This window comes from Rhinoderma darwinii, chromosome 13 (genome assembly GCF_050947455.1).
Source record: "Rhinoderma darwinii isolate aRhiDar2 chromosome 13, aRhiDar2.hap1, whole genome shotgun sequence".
NCBI classification, from domain to species: Eukaryota; Metazoa; Chordata; class Amphibia; order Anura; family Rhinodermatidae; genus Rhinoderma; species Rhinoderma darwinii.
The window spans coordinates 66,408,880-66,434,514 of NC_134699.1; the positions used below are offsets into that span (position 1 = coordinate 66,408,880).

At 43.0% G+C, this 25,635-nt stretch overlaps 1 protein-coding gene across 1 annotated transcript; it reads left to right on the forward strand.

Moving 5' to 3' along the window:
- The first annotated feature begins 1,624 nt into the window (after positions 1 to 1,624).
- On the forward strand, positions 1,625 to 13,518 carry LOC142666036 (protein kinase C delta type-like). The gene is made up of 4 exons (XM_075845903.1): positions 1,625 to 1,973; positions 11,076 to 11,326; positions 11,542 to 11,604; positions 11,772 to 13,518. The coding sequence occupies exons 1-4, from the start codon at positions 1,734 to 1,736 to the stop codon at positions 12,328 to 12,330; spliced, it is 1,113 nt and encodes a 370-aa protein (XP_075702018.1). The 5' UTR covers positions 1,625 to 1,733; the 3' UTR covers positions 12,331 to 13,518.
- Positions 13,519 to 25,635: the final 12,117 nt, after the last annotated feature.

Below are 25,635 nucleotides of genomic sequence, written 5' to 3' on the forward strand. Positions count from 1 at the left end.
ACCCCAGACTGAACCTCTAAATAAATACAGACCACAGACCAGACCCCTAAATAAATGCAGATCCCAGACCGGACCACTAAATAAATACAGACCCTAGACTAGACCCCTAAATGAATACAGGCACCAGACCAGACTCCTAAATAAATACAGACCCCAGACCAGACCCCTAAATCAATGCAGACCACAGCCCAGACCACTAAATAATTACAGATCCCCGACCAGACCCCTAAATGAATTCAGACTACAGACCAGACCCCTAAATAAATACAGACCCCAGACCAGACCCCTAAATAAATACAGACCCCAGAACAGACCCCTAAATAAATACAGACCCTAGACCAGACCCCTAAATGAATTCAGACTACAGACCAGACCCCTAAATAAATACAGACCCCAGACCAGACCCCTAAATAAATACAGACCCCAGACTAGACCCCTAAATAAAGGCAGACCCCCAGACCGGACCCCTAAATAAATACAGACCCCAGACTAGACCCCTAAATAAATGCAGACCCCAGACCGGACCCCTAAATAAATTCAGACCCTAGACTAAACCCCTAAATAAATACAGACCCCAGACCAGACCTCTAAATAAATGCAGACCCTAGACTAGAACCCTAAATAAATACAGACCCCAGACTAGACCCCTAAATAAATGCAGACTCCAGACTAGAATCCAAAATAAATGCAGACCCCAGACCGGACCCCTAAATGAATACAGACCCCAGACTAGACCCCTAAATAAATGCAGACCCTAGACTAAACCCCTAAATAAATACAGACCCCAGACCAGATGCCTAAATAAATGCAGACCCCCAGACCCCTAAATAAATGCAGACCCCAGACCAGACCGCTAAATAAATACGGACCCCAGATCAGACCCCTAAATAAATACAGACCCCAGACCAGACACCTAAATAAATGCAGACCCCAGAGCAGAATCCTAAATCAATGGAGACCAGAGACCAGTCCCCTAAATAAATACAGACCCCACACCAGACCCCTAAATAAATACAGACCCCAGACCAGACCCCTAAATAAATACAGACCCCAGACCAGATGCCTAAATAAATGCAGACCCCCAGACCCCTAAATAAATGCGGACCCCAGACCAGACCGCTAAATAAATACGGACCCCAGATCAGACCCCTAAATAAATACAGACCCCAGACCAGACACCTAAATAAATACAGACCCCAGACCAGACCCCTAAATAAATACAGGCCTCAGACCAAACCCCAAATCAATGGAGACCCCAGACCGGACCTCTAAATAAATACAGACCCCAGACCAGACCCCTAAATAAATACAGACCACAGACTAGACCCCTAAATAAATACAGACCCCAGATTAGACCCCTAAATAAATACAGACCCCTAAATATAAACCCAGATTCTATATTGTGGATGAAAAGGGTTTTGCCAATAACCTGAGCAAATAACCGTTGTTTATCTCTACTGTAGGAGTGGCATGTATTGGTACTGTGTTCTGCAGACCCCTGACCAGGCCATAAGAAACCCTGGTTGGGAAACACAGCTCTGGACACTAGACTGGCTGGCACTCATGATGCCCACATCAGACATGGCAGAGCAGGTTACTGCCAGGCAGGTGCCACCTGAGGATTCCATGACCTCTGACATCATGTGACCTGCACACGACCAACTGCCGTTTACTTTCAACTGTCGACGGCAGCGATCGGACTGAAGTCTACAGGTAGGAAGATATTTGTGAAAATGGCGTCCAATGGACATGGAGAAGACGGCGAGAAGAGAGAAGAGGAGAAGAGGAAGAGGGAGGAGGACAGCGTCACCGGATTCAAGAAGAAGAGGAGAGGAGCCAAGGACAGAGGATTGGAGGATGAGGAGCCAAGACCTGGGAGCAGCCAAGACCCTGGAACATCCAGCCCCTATGCCAGGCTTACCATCAGCCGCTTCACCATCCACCAGGTCCTGGGTAGGGGCAGCTTTGGCAAAGTGAGTATAATATCTAAATATTTCATTTTATAGGGTGGTAAACCTAAAGTTTACCTTTTATCTCCATCAATTGTTCTCTGTTTTCACCATGTTATGCTGGATGGATGATGGGTGTAGTGTTCTCCTATGGGATGCCTAATAGGACATCCAGAAGTATTCCTGCCCCCATAACCACTACTTTAGTTTTTCATTTTAGTATTTTTCTGTCTACATATGAGAGATTTTGATTTTTGGGGGCACGAGTTGTAGTTTTTAATGGCTCCTTTCAATGTACCATATCATTTACTGGGAACATTGTAAAAGTCTGTTTTTTTTAGGTGAAATAGCAAAAAAAAACAAAAAACGGCAATTCCTCCATTGGTTTAACCCCTTAATGACCAGCCTATTTTAAACCTTAATGACCAAGCCATTTTTTAAGTTTTTCCATCGTCTCATTCCAAGAGCTATAACCTTTTTATTTTTGCGTCGACATAGCTGTATAAGGTCTTGTTTTTTGCGGGACAAGTTGTATTTTTTAATAGCACCATTTTGCGGGACATATTATTTATTGATTAACTTTTATTAACTTTTATTTGGGGGGAAATAGAAAAAAACCTGAAATTTTGCCACTCTTTTTCGCGTCTTAAATCTACGCCGTTTACCGTGTGGTATAAATAACACAATAACTTTATTCAGCGGGTTGTTACGATTGCAACGATACCAAATTTGTATAGTTTTTGTATGTTTTACTACTTTTACAAAGTAAAAACGCTTTTTTTTCAAAATTATTTCTTTTTGCGTCTCCATATTTGAAGAGCCGTAACGGTTTTATTTTTTCGCCGATGCGGTTGTATCAGGGCTTTTTTTTTGCGGGAAGACTTGTAGTTTTTATTGGTACCATTTTGGAGTAGATGCGACTTTTTGATCACTTTTTATCACATTTTTTTAAAGTCAGTATTCACAGAAAACAGCAATTTTTCCATAGTTTTTTATTACAATTTTTACGGCGTTCACCGTGCGGGTTAAATAATGTAATAGATTTATAGTCGGGGTCGTTACGGACGTGGCGATACCAAATATGTGTAACTTTTTAACTTTATTTTGTTTTTTTAATAGTAAAGCATTTTGTAAGGGGAAAAGCTGGGTTTTTCATTTTTTTTCAAATTTTTTTTTTAATTAACTTTATTAAACTTTTTTTTCACTTTTTTACTAGTCCCACTAGGGGACTTTAATATGTGATTCTTCGATCGCATTTATAATACACTGCAATACTTCTGTATTGCAGTGTATTATTGCTGTCCGTTTAACACGGACAGGCATCTGCTAGGTCATTCCTGCAGCATGATCTAGCAGGCATTCATTACAGGCAGACCTGGAGGCCTTTATTAGGCCCCCGGCTGCCATTAGAGACACAGACACTCGGCGATCGTATCGCCGGGTGTCGGTGGGAGAGAGAGGGAGCTCGCTATTGTGCACCGCATCTGAGGGGTTAAACGGGTGAGATCGATACTAATATCGATCTCACCCGGCAGAGCAGGGACGCCCTCAGCTGCCTCTGGCAGCTGAGAGCAGGGAGATTTGACAGGTCCCTGCTCTGTTTACTTATTCCGATGCCGCGACGTAAAAAGTCTATGGCAGGACTTCCGGTTCCGGCGCTGACATATGAGGAGGGAGAAAGGAGCTCTCCAGATCTACGGGACATAAAAATCGACTAAGATATCCAGCTAACACGTGGAAAAACGTTACAAAGGTCAGCACTGACCTAGCAAGCTGCACCCGACACATACGGGAGAAACCGGAGAGATCAGACACCTCCCGCGCTTATCGGCAGATTTTAGCGCAGGAAACAGGGAGCGGAGCCGGCCAGAAAACACGGGACCAAGACAAGTTATAATCCGCACAGTACCAGATCGGCAGGGCACAGAAACCTGACTGAAGCAGGTAGCAGGTACCGGGGTCTTCCCATACTTACCGCTAACGCGGTCGGGTTAGTTTTGGCGCCAAATACCGGAGCGAGATAGAGGAGGTGAAGAGGCGCCATCTTGCCGCGGCTCACAGCCCTAAACAACGCGCTGTCTGAGCCACAGACAGGTTGGGCACAGCTGGCGTTAACCCCGACACATATAACAGGCAAGAGGTCCCGATAAAGACAGCTTTATAGACGGTGTTATACAGATTGCAAAAGCGGTTGGACCGTCTTTGAAGACAGACGCCTGTAACAGGACATTGTGAGTGAGGGAGCGCCATTTTACTACAACGCGCTCAGACCACGTGTTGACAACAGCACATTCGCCAGCGGCACGCATAGCCTGTCATAGTCGGTAATCGATCCAAGAAACAGGGGCCGCGCAACGGGTGCAAACAAAAATGCCACCGGTCACCAGAAAAGACAAGCAGGCAGCAAGTAGGCCATCCTCAGACCAGGAAGAGACAATGTCAGATGAGGAAGGTGGGGAGGAGACCTCGAGTTCAATGAAAATTGATTACAGAAAACTGGCCATGGAGGTAGCCAAGCGTATAACACCCGACATACAAGACACACTGGCCAATACTATATCAACCTCACTGAAGGCACTGCAAAGCGAGGTATCACAACAGGGTATACGTCTAGATGAAGTAGAGCAAAGAATATCCCTGTTAGAAGATGAAGCAGCAGACACGCATGGCGCACTTCAGGAGCTATTGGCCGAAAAACAAAAGATGTTATCCAAAATAGATGACCTGGAGAACAGATCGAGACGGAACAACGTGCGAATAGTGGGAATACCAGAATCAGTACCAGCCACGCAACTAAAGCACATCTGTGAATATGATCTGCCAAAGATGCTGAATATGGAGGGGCCATGTAAAGTTGAAAGAGCGCATAGAGTGGGTCCAGACAGACAGACTCTGCCGCAACACCAAGGCGCACTAAAGAGAGCGCGACAAGTCATAGTACGCTATCTTGATTATGCTGACAAGGAAGCGCTGCTGCGCATGTACAAAACCAGACGGGGCCCGACAAAATTAAACGGCATCACAGTCATGTTATTTAGTGATTACTCCGCGGAAGTTTCAAAGAAACGAAAGCTATTCAGCAGAATCTGCACAGCGTTCCACAAGCGGGGACTTAAGTTCCAATTGCTATACCCAGCGATTTTAAAGGTAACAACTCCAAGTGGCACCCTACAAGTTTATACAGACCACCAGGAAGCGGAGGCAGTGTGCAAAGATTTGTTCAGGGAAACAGCGCCTACAGCAGCAGATGGAGATTTCTCGGGAGGAAGCGCGCAGCAGAACGTGACGCATCCGAAGGGACAGCCACCCAAGGAAAAGAGACTGCCACAGACTCCACGACACGGCTAGTGTACACCCAGAATCAACTGCCAGTCGACTCCTCGGCAGACGAGAGTCGTGAGTACCACCGTCGAGTGAAATTGGAACTTATTCATGTATTCAAGTGTCTAATAGTTGACATATGCAACAAAGGAAGTTACTTGGTGATGACATTGGGGCCTAGTTTAAAACAGTTTAGAACAAGAAAGATAAGCACAAATACATTGATAGCTGAGATATTGTTAAACCATGTTAAATGTGTTATGCTGACGAGATATTATCTGTAGGTAGAGGGGAGTAAGTCACATGGCAGAAAAAAGAGAAGTCCTGAGGAAATATGAGAGGGAAAATGGGGGCTCTCCGAGGGAGTCGGGGAGAGTTAATGTGTTCTCACATAGTGGGGATCAATGGTTGATTGGTAGTCGTATTAGCCCTAGTTCAAGGGGGCTGAGCCGCACTGACATTAGATTCCCAATTTATTCCTTATTAATACACAACATCCTATATATGATGCAGAAACATAGCCAGTCTCCGCTAACGAATAACTTAATTTCTCTTTATGAGAGTAGTGACATGGAATGTTAAGGGACTACTGTCCCCACACAAAAGGTCAATGGTCCTGCGTCACCTTGGCAAACTGAAGGCTGACCTGGCTTTGCTTCAAGAAACTCACCTGGAAGAAAAAGATTTTTTTAGAATGCGTAAACTTTGGGTGGGAAATGTTTATGGTTCCCCAGCTATTCAAAAAAAAAATGGAGTGATAATTTTAATAAGCAAAAATCTTGCCTTCACTTTACACTCAAAATATGTGGACACAGAGGGACGATTAATGCACATCCTGCTAGACACACAATGGGGGGAAGTTAGTATATATAATGTATATGCGCCCAATACAAATAACCGCACTTACTTTCAGAACCTCCAGATTACACTCCTAGCTGACACATGTGCAATGAAGCTGGTAGGGGGAGACTTCAACTCGGTACAATATGCAGATGAAGATAGGAAGAGAGATACACAGGCACCGACACTGGCTACAGATGGCATATTGCCTGAATTCTCACAAACCACACAACTAACTGATAGCTGGAGATACAGCCATCCGGATGACAGGGAATACACTTATTTCTCACCATATCACAAATCCTGGTCGAGATTAGATTACATTTATTTAAGCCAACATATGTTACAACGAGTAGAACAGGTAGACATCACAGACATGATCATATCTGATCATGCGCCAGTACGGTTGGTGTTGGCGGATACACACCCCAGGGGGGAGTTTACTCAGTGGAGATTTCCGGCAAATTTAGCAGAAGATGAAGATTTTCAAGCACGAATAAAGGGATGGTGGTTAGAATATGCTATAGACAATGCAGAACATGCGGCTGATCAGGCCCTGTACTGGGAGACGGCTAAGGCGGTCTTGAGAGGAAGGCTCATATCGTACGTAACGTTTAAGAAAAAACAGATCCAACAAAAATACAGAGAGTGCAGTGATAACCTTAGAACAGCTTATTCTTCTTTCCTTGCTGACCCGTCGACAGATAAAAAACACAAATGGGTGGATGCGAGGAAACACTTCGAGTCATGGTTGGATAAAAGGGAGAAGTTTGGGAGATCACTCTATGAGGCCAAACTTTTTCGTTTTGGCAACAAGGCAGGAAAACTGTTGGCGGGATTGGCTAGGGGATTTCGGCCACCTACACATATAACCAAACTAAGAGATCACAAGGGCTGTGTACAAACGGAACCCAAAAAGATGAATGACATTTTTCAGGCTTTCTATCAGCAGCTGTGCGAGACCACATTGGTACCGGGCGATGTGCGGGGTGACCGATTTCTGGCAGATATCACCTTACCTACCTTAGACCAGGGGCAATTGGAAGACTTGAACGCACGAATAACACTGGTAGAGTTACAGATAGACATAAAGTCATTAGCAAATGGGAAGACGCCGGGACCTGATGGTTACCCGGCAGAATTCTATAAAATACTACAGGAACAAATAACGCCGACGTTATTAGCATATTTTAATTCTCTATTGGAGGGTGGGAACATTCCTGATGCAGCAAATACAGCATACATCAAGGTGCTACCAAAAAATGGGAAAGATCTGTCACTACCGAGCTCATACAGACCCATATCCTTAATAAATCAGGATATCAAGATATTGTCCAAGATCATGGCAAATAGGCTTGCCCAAATAATGCCTCGTCTGGTGGGGCCGTCGCAGGTGGGTTTCATTAAAGGTAGATCGGCAGTTACAAATATTAGAAAAGTATTAGGAGTTATGGATGGGGTGGCAGCACAGCCAAAGTCATTCAGCCAAGCGGCACTTGTGTTGCTGGATGCTGAAAAGGCGTTTGACAATGTTGAGTGGCAGTGGCTGGGCATGGTCTTGGATAAATTTAACATACAAGGGGCATTTAGAAATTACATAAAAACGTTATACAAGAACCCCACGGCGGCTGTGTGCACGCCAGGAATCAAGTCAAAGACGTTTAAGCTACATAAGGGAACGAGACAGGGGTGCCCACTATCACCACTCTTATTTGACCTAGCATTGGAACCCCTGATACAGATCCTGGAACAGGGGCGGATATTTAATGGGATTAGAGTTGGTGAGGTTGAGGTTAAGGCGGCAGTCTTTGCAGATGATATCCTGCTGTTTCTCTCTCAACCGTCTAGGCATCTCCCTAGGGTTTTTGAGGTGATCCATAACTATGGGCTATTCGCGGGTCTCAAAATTAACCCCCTCAAGAGCGAACTCTTAGGTTTGACACAGCATAATCATACAGCGGATGAGAGGTTACAGCAATTAGGCATAAAAATTGCAAAATCACAAATAACATATTTGGGGATACGGATCGGGAAAACCCCGGGAACCTTATATCATCTGAATTATGAACCCATCTTCCACAAAATAAGGCTGGAACTTGAAAGATGGAGGGCATTGCCGCTCTCTATGTTCGGTAGATGCCATTTGGTCAAGATGATCTCCTTCGCTAGATTATTGTACCCAATGCAAACACTGCCGGTACTATTGAAGAATAAGGATGTCAAAAATGTTAATTCCACTATAACGAAATTTATATGGTTATATAAACGGCCAAGGATATCGCTAACGAAGTTGCAGGGGTTTCACTGGCAGGGGGGGGGTGAACATTCCGCATTTAAGGGGATACAATATAGCCAGTCTATTCCGACATGTGTTAGACTGGATACACAAAACTAATCATTACTCCAACCAGGAACTAGAGTCAGCACTAGCAGGTAAATACGACCTTCAAGCATTATTGCACACAAAACTTAAGCACCTCCCGTGCCATGTTAAATCCTCAGTCATATTACGAGACACAATTATGTGCTGGAAGGAAGTGAGGAAAAAGCAGGGCCTATCTTTTCAGTTGTCTAAATACTTACCATTATGGTCACATATACAGTTCCCAGCGGGCATGACAAGTAGTTTATTTAAGACATGGAAGCAAAGGGGGATAGCCACAGTAAAGCAGATACTGCACACAACGGAACCGAGGCTAAAGACGCTGCCAGAGCTAGTGAACCAATTTGGGATCCAGCCAACACACTTTTTACAATACATGCAGGTTAAAACTTTCTGTGCTAGGGAGGTAGGAAACTTGGAAAGGGAGATAGTAGATAATCCTTTTGATGCACTGGTAGAAGAACCACATAGGAAGTCATTGTCGGTACTATATCGGGCAATAAAGGATATTTACATAAAAATAGACCCAAAACAACAATTCCCTTATTGGAGACGTGTTTTTCAAACAACAGATGTAAACGATCAAATACTAGAGGGATGGAAAGCAGTGAGAAAGCATGTAGTTAATGAGGTGTGGAGGGAGACGCAGTTTAGACTAATGCATGCAGCTATTTACGCTTTTAACATACCGCCAAATGATAGCAACCCAGACCGATTGCATGCATGCCCGAAGTGTGCTCAGCCACATACAGATCTGCATCATGGAATTTGGTCATGCCCGAATACACAAGGATATTGGTCATTAGTGCTGGCATTTATGGCGAAATTAGGGGATAAATCTATGCCGCTAAACCCCATACTTCTTTTGTTCCACTCCAGAGCATCAATGGAAGTGGAAGAAGAGGGAACGGTAACACACATATCTCCGCTAGCACATATAATAATACTCATACTGAAAAACTGGCTGGAACCCAATGCACCGACATTAGAACAACTCATACAGCAATTGAAAACATGTCTATATTCAGATAGGACAGATGCCCTAATACACAAAGAGCGGAAAACGGCTAGTTTTTTCAGGAAATGGAAACCGTTCTTGGAACAGATGTCAGAACTAGATATTGAGATGGTAATGGCGGGATTTCAACAAACAAAATGGTATCTTACAGAAGATCTGAAGGGATCCTTAGGGAAATTGAAAATCAAACCACCAAGAAAGTAGATGGAAATAGAGAGAGTAAGGGTATGCATAGAGGCAGGGAAAGGAAATAAGGATAAGGCATAAATAAGACTACCAAGGTTATTGGTTTAAATGGTTAAAAGGTTTATTGTTTAAGTTGAAGATCGCAATGTAATGAAAGATCAACATATCTGCTTCTGATGTTATTAACAAATATACTGGTATGAACAACTATGTATGTATTTACTTTTGTCAAGATGTGGGCAATGCCATACCTTGTCCCTTGTAATGACACAGAAAGAAAAAAAATGTTGCAAGTAAAATTTTAATAAAAAATGTTTTGGAAAAAAAAAAAGTCTATGGCATCGGAATAAGGCCCGTTAGTGACCGACGTAGAAACACGATGGGCCGGTCACTAACGGGTTAAGAATTTGGCTTTTATGGTGTTAACTAAGTGGTAAAAATGACACGTTACCTTTATTCTGCGGGTCAGTACAATAACGGGGATACCAAATTATATTGGTTTATTTTTTATACTTTTTATCCAATAAAAACAATTTGTAAAAAAATAATTTGTTGTGTCTCCATATTCTGAAACCCAGATTTTTTTTTATTTTTCGGTTGATGGGGTGGTGTGAGGACTTGTTTTTTGTGGGGCGAGCTGTACTGTTTATTGGTACTATTTTGGGTTACATAAAACTTTTAATCACTTTTTAACTTTTTATTCCATTTTTCGAGGAGCTAAACAAAACGAAATAGAAAAAAGTGTATTTATTTATTTTTACGGCTTTCACCACACGGATTAAATATTGTTAGATTTTTAAATTTGACCCTTTTATGAATATCAATTCTGCCTATTTATTTTTGATATTAGGGGAAAAGTGATTTTTGTTTTTAAAATTTTTTGTAAATCCCACTAGAGGAGTTGAACATACGATGGTAGGATTGCTTGTACAATAGACTACAATATTTATGTATCGCTTGAATTGTTCTTTTAGCCTCCTCCTATTAAGCTTAGTAGGAGGACCAAGTTGGCAGACCTTGGGGTCTTCATTAGGCCCCCTGGCTGCCATGACAACTATCTACACACTGTGATCACGTTGCGGGTAGGGGTGATGGGGTGACAGCGGGAGCTTACCTCTATTTAACTGTTTAGATGCCACGGTCGCTATTATAGCGTATGATCCTGCTCCATACTACCCCCACCAACTAAGATAATTATGTCAAATGTGGGTAAGGCGTGAAGACCTCTCCATACAGGACCCAACAGCAGACACTGCATTATGCTGGGAGCTCAGCTTTGTTCTGCTGTAGAGTCCTGGGCACTACCCGACTGACCCACCTCTCTGTCCACCCCTGTTCCTTCTTCTTCTCATGAGGAATCTCCATTTGTTTTCCTCAGGTGGTCCTGGCATCAGTCCCCGGCCGAAACACCTACATGGCCGTAAAAATGATCACCAAACGGGACAATGCGGACGAAATTATGAGAGAGCGGCGGATACTCCTAGCGGCCAGACACTGCCCGTTCCTATGCCACCTCTATGCCGCACATCAGTCTGAGGAGCGGGCATTTTTCATCACGGAGTATCTGTCCGGTGGCAGCCTGGAGGCTTTGATCAGGATGTGCGGCTGCTTGAACATCGGCAGCGTAAGGCGAGTAAATAATCAGGAGACTGAGGGGGGTGGAAAGAAGAAAAGGTGAGGGGGAGGTCAGATGAAGGATAATACACAGAATGCAGAATACAAGCTGCCATAATCAGCGCCTCCTCTCTGCTAGAGACCGCACACACTCCATCATAACATGATATTAGGGAATTGATAGAGGAAGATTTCATGACATTGAGACTCCGCTCTGTTCTCCCCATCAGATTCTACACAGCAGAGATGATATGTGGCCTCCAGTTCCTCCATGGACACAACATCGTCCATCGGTAAGCACAACTTCCCCCTTCTTTCGTTCTCCTTTACATGCTGGAAACAGTGCACCCAGCTTTCCTACACTCCTGAATGGCTATTCTGCTTGGTGGTGCAATGACCCATCCCCCGTCTCCTGGATCACTGGGCGGATTTGTCATTCTCTCATCTTATTTCTTTGCAGAGATCTAAAGCCGGAGAATATAATGTTGGATGCAGATGGCCACGTCCGTATCATCGACCTGGGATTGGCCCAAGATGGCGTCACCGCCTCCAATAAGATCCGTGGAGTGTCGGGAACGTTGCATTACATGGCCCCCGAGGTGCTTCTTAGAAAAAAATACGGCACGGCAGTTGACTGGTGGAGCCTGGGGATTGTGGTGTCCAGGATGGCAGCAGGACGCTCCCCATTTTACAACGGCCACGTCAGGCAAATGGCTATCAAAGCCATCACCACCGCGAAGCCTAAATTTCCAACTTGGCTTAATCCTGACGTGAAACATCTGACCAAGAGACTGGTCCGTAAAAATTCTAAGAGGCGCCTCGGTGTGTGCGGGAACATCAGAGCGCATCCATTCTTCTCCACCATCGGCTGGGAGGAACTGCAGGAGAGGAGGGCACAGCCACCATTTACACCATTTGTGCCCGTTCTGGAGAACCAACATCTGAAGTGGCCAGAGAATAACAAAGCCCTTCACCCCTTGGCCGGGTTCAGCTTCATGTCACCAAGCTGGACCCGATAAGATCTCAGGACAAGGGCCCAGAACTTCAAGCCTCCTGACCCGTGCCACATGTCTCTGCTGCTGTATGTCACCTCGGCTGCCCAGACCATCATCTCTCTCCTTACCATCTTCATGCCACACCTCTGCCATCTTGCTGCTGCACCAGAGCCTTGACTTGCCATCCTCCAATCCCGGGCAGGCATCTGACATCACTCCAGCCTGAAGATCCTCTACACCGACCAGGAACGGCCTGTGCTTAGTTTCCATCTCGGGAGATCAGGAATAATAGCCGCATGTTGTAGTCCTGGGGCCGGAGCGGCCATTATACCTGATCTCACCTCAGCACAGGCCAGGTAAGTAATGCACCCACATCACCCACATCACCCACATCACTCACATCACTCATATCACCCACATCACCCCACTATATAATAAGTATAGACACCACACTACATGATAAGTATAGACACCACACTACATGATAAGTATAGACACCGCACTATATAATAAGTATAGACACCACACTACATGATAAGTATAGACACCACACTACATGATAAGTATAGACACACGCATATATTCGCATAGTACATTTAGATTAGACTTTAGCCTTTGATCCTGGGATTATTCTGATCGCCATATTTGGGGTCAGGAAGGAATTTTCCCCCCTTAATATGAGGACAATTGGCTCATTCCTCACAGGGGGTTTTCGCCTTCCTCTGGATCAACACGGCCTTAAATAGGTTTAGGATGATAGAGTAATAAGAAGTAACACACATAAGTAACATAATATAAATATAGAAAATAATTTAAAAAAATAATTCTTAATTTAATACAATTTATAGTTTACACATAAATAAATACAGTAGTTAATTAAAAATAATAATAAAAAAAATTAATAATTTTCCCCTAGTCTTTCCCCATATTACACATGTTACACTTCAGCCTTTGATCCTGGGATTTATGCCGATCGCCATATTTGGGGTCAGGAAGGAATTTCCCCCCCTAATATGAGGACAATTGGCTCATTCCTCACAGGGGGTTTTCGCCTTCCTCTGGATCAACACGGCCTTTAGATAGGTTTAGTATAATAGATAAATAGATGACACATACATATACACAGTATATAATAATAGTAGTCTTAATACTTCTATAATAATTTCCTAATAATAAAATATAACCTTCCCTTATCTATAAATAAAACTTTCCTTTTACCCCCTACATCTTTGTGCTTGTCTTTATTCCCATTGGACGTCTGTGTAGTAAATGTTGTCCGAGCTCTGAGACCCCCACCAATCACTAGAACGAAGCAGCTGAAGGTCTCGTGTGAGCGCTCAGCCGCTTCCTGTCTGTTCGGCTTTTTCCGGAAAAATGTATCGGCTCATAGACTTTCTATTGAGTCCGTTCACCGCTACATTTATTTCTGGAAAAAGCCGAACAAACACGAAGCGGCTGAGCGCTCACACGGGGGCTTCAGCTGCTTCGTTCTAGTGATTGGTGGGGGTCTCAGTGCTCGGACCCCCACCAATCCAATCTTCTGACGTGTCACTATGTCACTATGACATGTCAGAAGCTTGTCAAACGTTTAGCTACACTTTAAAGGTATATGTCAGAGTTAAAGCCCAAATGTGGTGTGAACAGAGCCTTACAGGGGTTGTCAGGTTTTTACAATACCGTTTTGCTAGAGGGGTCCAGTAATCTGTGGGGGAACTTGCTGCAAGAGTTTAATTTCCCTACAGCATCTCTAAAGGGGAATTAAAGTATTACACAGTTCTATAATCACCGGGCTGGGCATGTAATACATGGATGTGATGGTCCTCCTGAGCAGGAGATGATGTTTGTTGCCCCTCTCCATTCTGGATAATTAATCAGGGTCCTGAACGGGGGAACCCACACTATTACCCCAAAATTCCCTAATAGGGCATTTGAAAATGGGTTTTCCAAACCAGAAAACAGCTTTAATGGTTATATAATGATAAGTGAGAGTTTGTTACAATGTATCAGTGCAGGAGAGAGCTGAAGTACAGGCTATTTAAATTGTGGAGGATTATCTAAACGGGATACACTGAATGGGGCACAGTGGGGGATGGAGGATCGGCTACAATGCTGCCCCCTACAGTCAGGGCCCTCACCTCATGGATGCTCCTGTTACCAGATCCTTCACACCAGAGATCAACATTCATGAAGAAGTAAAATCCCCTGCAGAGACGTCCACACCGAGAGATCCAATAGGACTGGTCTATACAAGGAGTCTTCATATCCGGGAGCATATTTACAGCCATGCCCCCATATAATAAATACTTTATTCCTGTATACATGAGAAGTTCTACAACTTTATAATATCATTTATGTTTCAATTACTCACCATTTTCAAGATCTGTTTGCTGTCAGTGAATGAGGACACTCTTGCTCACATTCAGATGCAGTGAACCTGTACTTCGCTAGTCCTGCTCTCAGCTAAGAAGCATAAAGTAGATTAGGAAGTTGTAGAACTTTTCATTTATACAGCGATTAAGCTTTAGTTACATAAAATCGGAAAACACACAGAAAGAGGATTCATTATCGGTAGTACTACAGTGATCTGGTGCCCGCAGGTATCTAATGGTAAATACGGCCCTGGTGGGTACCTCACCTTTATGTGTCTATATGTGACAGGCCATAAAATGTCATATAGGAAAAAACGTAAGAAAGAACTTACCATACGGGGATCATATATGTTATGTCGCTGGAAGAAACCTGCAGCACCGACACCAATGGAACATGAGGATGAGGCCACTCAATGTGCCGTCCATCACCCCCATCATCCCACGCGTTTCACCCCACCTGTGGCTCTGCCGACTAACGTGAATACTGACTAAACACAAACTCTGACCGGCCTCATCACTAGTCCCTATTGTCATACAGCCGCCTCCGATAGAGAATTTACCCTAATCCAGTGGTGGTGAACTAACCCCAATCTACTTACATGTGGTTTCCAGTAGTCAGTGGTACATATAGTATCCAAAGTCTGGTGGCCAGTGGTACATAAAGTATCCACAGTCTGGTGGTCAGAGGTACTTATAATATCCAGAGTCTGGTGGTCAGTGGTATATATAGTATCCACAGTTTTGTGGCCAGTGGTATATATAGTATTCGGAGTCTGGTGGCCGTGGTACATAAAGTATCTAGATTCTGGTGTCAGTGGTATATATAGTGTCCAGAGTCTGGTGGCCAGTGGTATATATATTATCAAGAGTCTGGTGGCCAGTGGTATATATAGTATCCAGAGTCTGGTGGTCAGTGGTACATATAGTATCCAGAGTCTGGTGTCAGTGGTATACATAGTGTCCAGAGTCTGGAGTATCCAGAGTCTGGTGGCCAGTGGTATATATAGTATCCAGTCTGGTGGCCAGTGGTATATATATAGTATCCAAAGTCTAGTGGTTAGTGGTACATATAGTATCCAGAGTCTTGTGTCAATGGTATATATACAGTATCCAGAGTCTGGTGGCCAGTGGTATATATAGTATCCAGAGTCATGTGGTCAGTGGTATGTATAGTGTCCAGAGTCTGGTAGTCAGAGGTACATATTACAGTACTTTCTTGATCCCGCAGCACTCCGTGTTTCAAGGGTGCGTGAGCAGGCTTCCACGCCAACGTATAAATAATGGAAACTGAGAACTCCAAGGTATTATGCAATAAGTGACCGAGGTCGCAAGCGCCGCATATCTTTATCCACGGACATAATCCATGTCTGAAGAAGGTCAAATGTATGGCTCGAAACGTTAAACCTATTTTTGAATTACTACTTTTCGCTATATGTGAAAAAAAATATCCCTTATTGCGTAATAACTTGGAGTGCTGAGTTCCCAATTATTATCTGTGGTACATATAGTATCCAGAGTCTGATGGTCAACGGTACATATAGTATCCAGAGTCTTGTGGTCAGTGATATATACAGTATACAGAGTCTGGTGGTTCATAGTCTATATAGTATCCAAAGTTTGGTGGTCAGTGGTATATATAGTATCCAGAGTCTGTTGGTCAGTGGTACATATAGTATCCAGAGTCATAGTATCCAGAGTCTGATGGTCAGCGGTACATATACAGTGAAGGAAATAAGTATTTGATCCCTTGCTGATTTTGTAAGTTTGCCCACTTTCAAAGACATGAACAGTCTAGAATTTTTAGGCTAGGTTAATTTTACCAGTGAGAGATAGATTATATATAAAAAAATAAAAATAAATCACATTGTCAAAATTATATATATTTATTTGCATTGTGCACAGAGAAATAAGTATTTGATCCCTTTGGCAAACAAGACTTAATACTTGGTGGCAAAACCCTTGTTGGCAAGCACAGCAGTCAGACATTTTTAGTAGTTGATGATGAGGTTTGCACACATGTTAGATGGAATTTTGGCCCACTCCTCTTTGCAGATCATCTGTAAATAATTAAGATTTCGAGGCTGTCGCTTGGCAACTCGGATCTTCAGCTCCCTCCATAAGTTTTCGATGGGATTAAGGTCTGGAGACTGGCTAGGCTACTCCATGACCTTAATGTGCTTCTTTTTGAGCCACTCCTTTGTTGCCTTGGCTGTATGCTTCGGGTCATTGTCGTGCTGGAAGACCCAGCCACGAGCCATTTTTAATGTCCTGGTGGAGGGAAGGAGGTTGTCACTCAGGATTTGACGGTACATGGCTCCATCCATTCTCCCATTGATGCGGTGAAGTAGTCCTGTGCCCTTAGCAGAGAAACACCCCCAGAACATAATGTTTCCACCTCCATGCTTGACAGTGGGGACAGTGTTCTTTGGGTCATAGGCAGCATTTCTCTTCCTCCAAACACGGCGAGTAGAGTTAATGTCAAAGAGCTCAATTTTAGTCTCATCTGACCACAGCACCTTCTCCCAATCACTCTCAGAATCATCCAGATGTTCATTTGCAAACTTCAGACGGGCCTGTACATGTGCCTTCTTGAGCAGGGGGACCTTGCGGGCACTGGAGGATTTTAATCCATTACGGCGTAATGTGTTACCAATGGTTTTCTTGGTGACTGTGGTCCCAGCTGCCTTGAGATCATTAACAAGTTCCCCCCGTGTAGTTTTCGGCTGAGCTCTCACCTTCCTCAGGAAAAAGGATACCCCACGAGGTGAGATTTTGCATGGAGCCCCAGATCGATGTCGATTGACAGTCATTTTGTATGTCTTCCATTTTCTTACTATTGCACCAACAGTTGTCTCCTTCTCACCCAGCGTCTTACTTATGGTTTTGTAGCCCATTCCAGCCTTGTGCAGGTCTATGATCTTGTCCCTGACATCCTTAGAAAGCTCTTTGGTCTTGCCCATGTTGTAGAGGTTAGAGTCAGACTGATTAATTGAGTCTGTGGACAGGAGTCTTTTATACAGGTGACCATGTAAGAGCTGTCTTTAATGCAGGCACCAAGTTGATTTGGAGCGTGTAACTGGTCTGGAGGAGGCTGAACTCTTAATGGTTGGTAGGGGATCAAATACTTATTTCTCTGTGCACAATGCAAATAAATATATATAATTTTGACAATGTGATTTTCTTTTTTTTCTTTTATATAATCTATCTCTCACTGGTAAAATTAACCTAGCCTAAAAATTCTAGACTGTTCATGACTTTGACAGTGGGCAAACTTACAAAATCAGCAAGGGATCAAATACTTATTTCCTCCACTGTAGTATCCAGAGTCTTGTGGTCAGTGATATATACAGTATACAGAGTCTGGTGGTTCGTGGTCCATATAGTATCCAGAGTCTGTTGGTCAGTGGTACATATAGTATCCAGAGTCATAGTATTCAGAGTCTGATGGTCAGCGGAACATATAGTATGAAACCAACAGAGAGAAATGATCGACTGAAGCACAACAAATGGATAGCAAAAAATACAAAATTTTATTAACATAAAGCCATAACAAAGGTTAAAACTGGAACAGGGAATGAGTCACTCAATAAAAGGACATCGACAACAATCATGCACTGGATGTAGATGTAACATAAATCTATACAAGCTTATTTATTTGTTGATACAGCAAGGGAGGACAGTGTACGTGCCTATGCGGACCTAAGGCTAATGAGGCCTAATAAATGATGGCAAGAAAGAGGTCAACAAGGAATAAAAATGCATGTATGTACTGCCTGGATTCCCTCTATGAAAGTATATATGTGGCAATAATTATGTGCGGATACCTGATTATAGTGATTATCTGTATATGTATGATAATCAGATATACGCCATAGTGTGTATTACACGATCAGTGCTACAGGTAACATGCAGCAATGTGCATGAACGCATAGAAAGGTACCAGGCCAATGCCAGGCAAAAAAGTCAGTGAAAGCTGTATAACATGGACGCATAGAAAGGTACCAGGCCAATGCCAGGCAAAAAAGTCAGTGAAAGCTGTATAACATACCAGTGGACATGATGAGGATGTCTGGACCCGACGCGCGTTTCGGCAACTGCCTTCGTCCGGGGTTAGGGTCAAGCTGCTAAAATCTACCCATATATAGAGCATAGTTCAGGTGTTTGTAATGTAAGAAGAGGAGGAGGCAGAATCAAATGACGAAAAACGGCGTCTGGTGCGGGGTACCAAGATGGCGCTGCCCCACTTCCGGTCCGCGTCATCAGAGAGGATGTGGGGCAGCGCGGACTAACCACGCCCCCCACATATCCTACTCCGAATCTAGACAGCGGTCTGAAGAGGCCAGGGCCACTCCCCCCTCGGACATAGACATCTGATCAGGATGTCATGAACACCAGCGCGCGATCCATCAGCGATGTGTGCCAGAGGGAAACAGGAAAAAGAAGAACTTACAATATGAATGGTTTGCAGGGTGTTGTGTATAGTTAAAAATAAAGAGTAGCATAGAACGGCTTCCTATGGTGTGGATTCTGTGATGTGTAACATGAAGAAGGAGGGGGAAAAGAGGGTTGGTTGTGATGTGAAACGATAAATAAATGCACCACTGGCAATAGTGAGATGAATGTGAATGTAGAGAATTAAAAATGAAAATTTGTGAATGTATAGGATGATGAATGTGAGTGCTAATAAAATCGTGAATGGGATGACAGATGTGAAGTGTGATGCTGGTGAGTTGTGCTGGGAATGTGATGAAACATAGAGAAAGCAAAAAAATCAAAAAAATATAAAAAAATATATATATATATACCGGTTAATGTGTGTGTAAAAATGCAAGTGTAGTAAACACCCAATTATGCTATAAAAATCAATTACTGAATAACACCTAAATACTAAGTCTGGAAGAACCATAATATTGAAGCCGCATGTATTAGTACAAAAATACACTGCACACCAATGTCCATACATACAGTAAGCAATATATACATCACTTTAAGTTCTCTATGTTTATAAGAACTGAACATATATAATTGTGTCTGATAAATGCTACTGGTGGCACTAAATAAATTTATACAGAACACATACACAAGAGCATAATATAACAAAATACAGAAATAAAGTATTGGAAATGAATCGTACAACATAAAGGATCGAAATGATCCATACAGGATAAAAATAAATAGTAAATGAGAAGTATGTGATACAAATAATACCATATCTATATAATGGCCAATGCAGAAGATATATGTAGAGCGCAGTATAATTTATCTTGTTTCCTCCTGGAAGTAGCGAAGCATGGACCGCAAGACACCTCCTCAGATGAACTCAATGGAAAAATATCGTAATTCTGTATATCAGGAAAACACAACAAAAGAGGGTAGTTAGTTTTTAAAAAAATGACAACAGGGATGAGGAAAAGATAAAAGCCAAGACCCACAAGGAGTCAATGGTTACAGAAATGAAACAAAGCTCAAAGATTCGTTTAATCCATGTGGAGACATTGTCCCAAGGGTCCAGATCCAACGAGACTCGCATTGTGCGAGTTTTTGTTTAGTGGCCCCGCCTCTCGTACCGCATATAATATGATCAATCCCTCTCACCTTAAGCTTAGAGGGATCGCATGCATGGTGTGTTCTAAAATGTCGGGCCACAGGTTTCAACATCTCCAAAATTTCTGCCCCTGCTGCTCGCTTTATGTCCGCCATATGTTCACGTACTCGCACCTTCAGCTCTCTGGAAGTAAGACCAATATAAATCTTCGGGCACGGACATACAGCATAATATATGACGGCTTTGGTAGTACATGTGATGGAGTGAGTGATATTAAAGGTTTTACTGCCAGATACATCGGTGAAAGTAGTGACATCTTCTACATTAGGGCACGCTACACATCTTCCGCAAGGCTTACATCCCCATCTTGGACCCTTGGTCCCGAATGGATATTTAGTTTTTATTGGGTCATAGAAACTTCTTACAAGATGATCTTTTAGATTTTTAGATCGTCTTGCAGTCACGGAGGGATATTTTGTGATGAATCTGCTTAGGGAGGGATCGGTCAGGAGAATCGGCCAGTATCTTTTAAGGATTTCCTTCATTTGAGGCCATCGAGAATGGTATCCTGTAATGAACCTGACCTGGTTCTGTTTCTCTGCCTTCTTTTTAGGAAAAAGCAGATCATCCCTAGGAGTCCCTTTTGCCCTACGATAGGCTTTTTTGATTGATCTAGCGCTATATCCTCTCTCTAGGAAACAACGTTTCAGATCTGCTGCCTGTTTCTCAAATAACGAGTCAGAGGAACATATCCTCTTAATCCGTAAAAATTGTCCAATGGGGACCGCTGAAATGGTCTGTGGGGGATGCGATGAGGAAGAATGGAGCAGTGCATTCACAGAGGTTTCCTTGCGGAATACGTCACTATGTATGAAGCCCTTCTCATCAGTAAAAATCTTGACATCCAAAAAATCCACACAACTAGGATGTGCTTTATGGGTGAATTTGAGGTTTATATCATTCATGTTGAGCCCAACCATGAAGGAATCCAGGTCTGCATGTGTGCCCTTCCAGATGACCAGAATGTCATCAATGTAGCGGGCCCAAAAAAGGACCCGCGCCATTGATTCCTCCCGGTCATCTGAGAATAGAGTCCTCTCCCACAGCCCCAGGAAAAGGTTAGCGTAAGATGGTGCACACGCTGCCCCCATGGCTGTTCCCTGGAGCTGTAGGTAGAAGTGATCATTGAACACAAAGAAATTGTGTGTTAAAATGTGTTCAAGCATCTGTGCAATAAATGCACATGTTGATTTGTCAAGTTCTGATGTTGACAAAAAGTACTGAACTGCTCTCAGACCATCTTCATGCTTAATGCATGTGTAAAGAGACTCTACATCGATGGTGACTAGGAGCATGTCACCATCAATGCTGATACCGCTGATCTTCTGCAAAAGATCAGCAGTATCGCGAATATACGATGGTAAGTTGACCACCAGATTTTTTAAATGGTGGTCAATGAATCTGCATATCCCTTCAGTGAGACTGCCCCTGCCTGAGATGATAGGTCTCCCTGGTGGAATCCTCTCATTTTTATGGATCTTAGGCAGCAGATAAAGGGTGGGAATTGTGGGTTCATCAATTGAGAGTGCCAAGTTGAGTTCTTTAGAGATGACATTATCTTCTACTGCCTGGAGAAGTTTGATCTGCAACTCCCGTTTGAAGGCCGATAAAGGGTTGAAAGTCAGCCTCTTGTAGCAATGTTTGTCTCTCAGCTGTCTGTTAGCCTCCGCCTCATACATGACACATGGCCACACTGCCACATTACCCCCTTTATCTGCTGCCTTGAATACCACATCTTTGATTTTTTTCAATTGTTTTAAGCTGTTTCTCTCTAGCAAAGTTAAATTATCACATTTGATGTATCTAGGGATGTTATGAAATTCTTGAGTTACTGATTTAATGAAAAGGTCCACCGCGGGGCATAGACTAAGGGCAGGAAAGTTTTTTGATTTAATCCTAATGCATGCAGGAATATTACCTGCAATTTCATCCGTGTTATGTTCTCCCAGCAAATCTTCAAGCGCCTTGAGTGCCTGCTGTTCCTCAGATGTAGGGAACAGATCCCTATCCACTGGTTTGTTAAACCATTTGTTGAAAATGAGTGAGCGGCCAAAGACGTGTAAATCTTTTACTGCAGAAAATATATCAAAGGCAGCACTGGGTGAAAAAGTCAGGCCCTTGGCTATCAATTCCAAATCAACTTTAGAAAATACATGTGATGACAAATTAATTACCTTTAGTTGACTACTCGGTTCGCATATATCTGGTCGTTTTTTATTAGCTGCTTGTTTTTGTGCCAGTTTTCTTTTAGGCCGAGTGTTGAAGGTAGATCTATAGGGCATTGTATCGGTTTCACTCTGAGACGAAATGGAGGAGATGGAAGGGGTGCGATTAAGACCACCTGGGGCCTGATTTCTTCTCCACCTGTATACTTTATTATTTTGGAAATCTCCAATATCTCTGGAGAATTTTCTGGACTTAACTTCTTGGATGTCTTTCTCCCACTCCACAAATTGGATATCAAGGTTGTGTTTAAATTTGGACATACCATCTGCAGACATGAGTGGGAACAATTGTACCTGTACACTTTCAATCTCTACATCCATGGCCAGTATCATTTTGTGGTTGAGGTCAACCAGAAGTTCCATGAATTTTTTGGAGCCCTGGTTGCATACCTCTTCCCACTTGGAGATGAATTCTTCTTCTATGATAGGAAATGATGGGAAGATCTGAATTCTTAGACCCCTTGGGACAAGGTCTCTCTGGATATAATTTTCCAGGAAGGTTTTGTTCCACCACACTTTCATGCGGCGGTGTAATAAATTGGTGTATTTGTTCTGGAGCTCAGTCACGTTTCTGCACACATTAAAACCATGTATTGGGGACTCATCCTTGAAAACCTGTTCCATCTGAGAACGCCAGGCACATTCCCTGGCTTTATAGTCCATGGGACCCGATGTATTGGACTCTGTGAGAACACAGAAAGGGTTAAGTATATACAAATACAATACCACCGAAAAAAAGGGGCACAGACACAGAGTAATGTTCAATATAAAGCAACGTTGCTGAACAATATGAGATCTACTGTGTTTGTATCCCAAATATGACCAAGATGACCTTGGTGCATCGATCAACAATAGATGAAACCAACAGAGAGAAATGATCGACTGAAGCACAACAAATGGATAGCAAAAAATACAAAATTTTATTAACATAAAGCCATAACAAAGGTTAAAACTGGAACAGGGAATGAGTCACTCAATAAAAGGACATCGACAACAATCATGCACTGGATGTAGATGTAACATAAATCTATACAAGCTTATTTATTTGTTGATACAGCAAGGGAGGACAGTGTACGTGCCTATGCGGACCTAAGGCTAATGAGGCCTAATAAATGATGGCAAGAAAGAGGTCAACAAGGAATAAAAATGCATGTATGTACTGCCTGGATTCCCTCTATGAAAGTATATATGTGGCAATAATTATGTGCGGATACCTGATTATAGTGATTATCTGTATATGTATGATAATCAGATATACGCCATAGTGTGTATTACACGATCAGTGCTACAGGTAACATGCAGCAATGTGCATGAACGCATAGAAAGGTACCAGGCCAATGCCAGGCAAAAAAGTCAGTGAAAGCTGTATAACATGGACGCATAGAAAGGTACCAGGCCAATGCCAGGCAAAAAAGTCAGTGAAAGCTGTATAACATACCAGTGGACATGATGAGGATGTCTGGACCCGACGCGCGTTTCGGCAACTGCCTTCGTCCGGGGTTAGGGTCAAGCTGCTAAAATCTACCCATATATAGAGCATAGTTCAGGTGTTTGTAATGTAAGAAGAGGAGGAGGCAGAATCAAATGACGAAAAACGGCGTTTTTTTGATTTTTTTGCTTTCTCTATGTTTCATCACATTCCCAGCACAACTCACCAGCATCACACTTCACATCTGTCATCCCATTCACGATTTTATTAGCACTCACATTCATCATCCTATACATTCACAAATTTTCATTTTTAATTCTCTACATTCACATTCATCTCACTATTGCCAGTGGTGCATTTATTTATCGTTTCACATCACAACCAACCCTCTTTTCCCCCTCCTTCTTCATGTTACACATCACAGAATCCACACCATAGGAAGCCGTTCTATGCTACTCTTTATTTTTAACTATACACAACACCCTGCAAACCATTCATATTGTAAGTTCTTCTTTTTCCTGTTTCCCTCTGGCACACATCGCTGATGGATCGCGCGCTGGTGTTCATGACATCCTGATCAGATGTCTATGTCCGAGGGGGGAGTGGCCCTGGCCTCTTCAGACCGCTGTCTAGATTCGGAGTAGGATATGTGGGGGGCGTGGTTAGTCCGCGCTGCCCCACATCCTCTCTGATGACGCGGACCGGAAGTGGGGCAGCGCCATCTTGGTACCCCGCACCAGACGCCGTTTTTCGTCATTTGATTCTGCCTCCTCCTCTTCTTACATTACAAACACCTGAACTATGCTCTATATATGGGTAGATTTTAGCAGCTTGACCCTAACCCCGGACGAAGGCAGTTGCCGAAACGCGCGTCGGGTCCAGACATCCTCATCATGTCCACTGGTATGTTATACAGCTTTCACTGACTTTTTTGCCTGGCATTGGCCTGGTACCTTTCTATGCGTCCATGTTATACAGCTTTCACTGACTTTTTTGCCTGGCATTGGCCTGGTACCTTTCTATGCGTTCATGCACATTGCTGCATGTTACCTGTAGCACTGATCGTGTAATACACACTATGGCGTATATCTGATTATCATACATATACAGATAATCACTATAATCAGGTATCCGCACATAATTATTGCCACATATATACTTTCATAGAGGGAATCCAGGCAGTACATACATGCATTTTTATTCCTTGTTGACCTCTTTCTTGCCATCATTTATTAGGCCTCATTAGCCTTAGGTCCGCATAGGCACGTACACTGTCCTCCCTTGCTGTATCAACAAATAAATAAGCTTGTATAGATTTATGTTACATCTACATCCAGTGCATGATTGTTGTCGATGTCCTTTTATTGAGTGACTCATTCCCTGTTCCAGTTTTAACCTTTGTTATGGCTTTATGTTAATAAAATTTTGTATTTTTTGCTATCCATTTGTTGTGCTTCAGTCGATCATTTCTCTCTGTTGGTTTCATCTATTGTTGATCGATGCACCAAGGTCATCTTGGTCATATTTGGGATACAAACACAGTAGATCTCATATTGTTCAGCAACGTTGCTTTATATTGAACATTACTCTGTGTCTGTGCCCCTTTTTTTCGGTGGTATTGTATTTGTAGGAACATATAGTATCCAGAGTCTTGTGATCAGTGATATATACAGTATAGAGAGTTTGGTGGTTCGTGGTCCA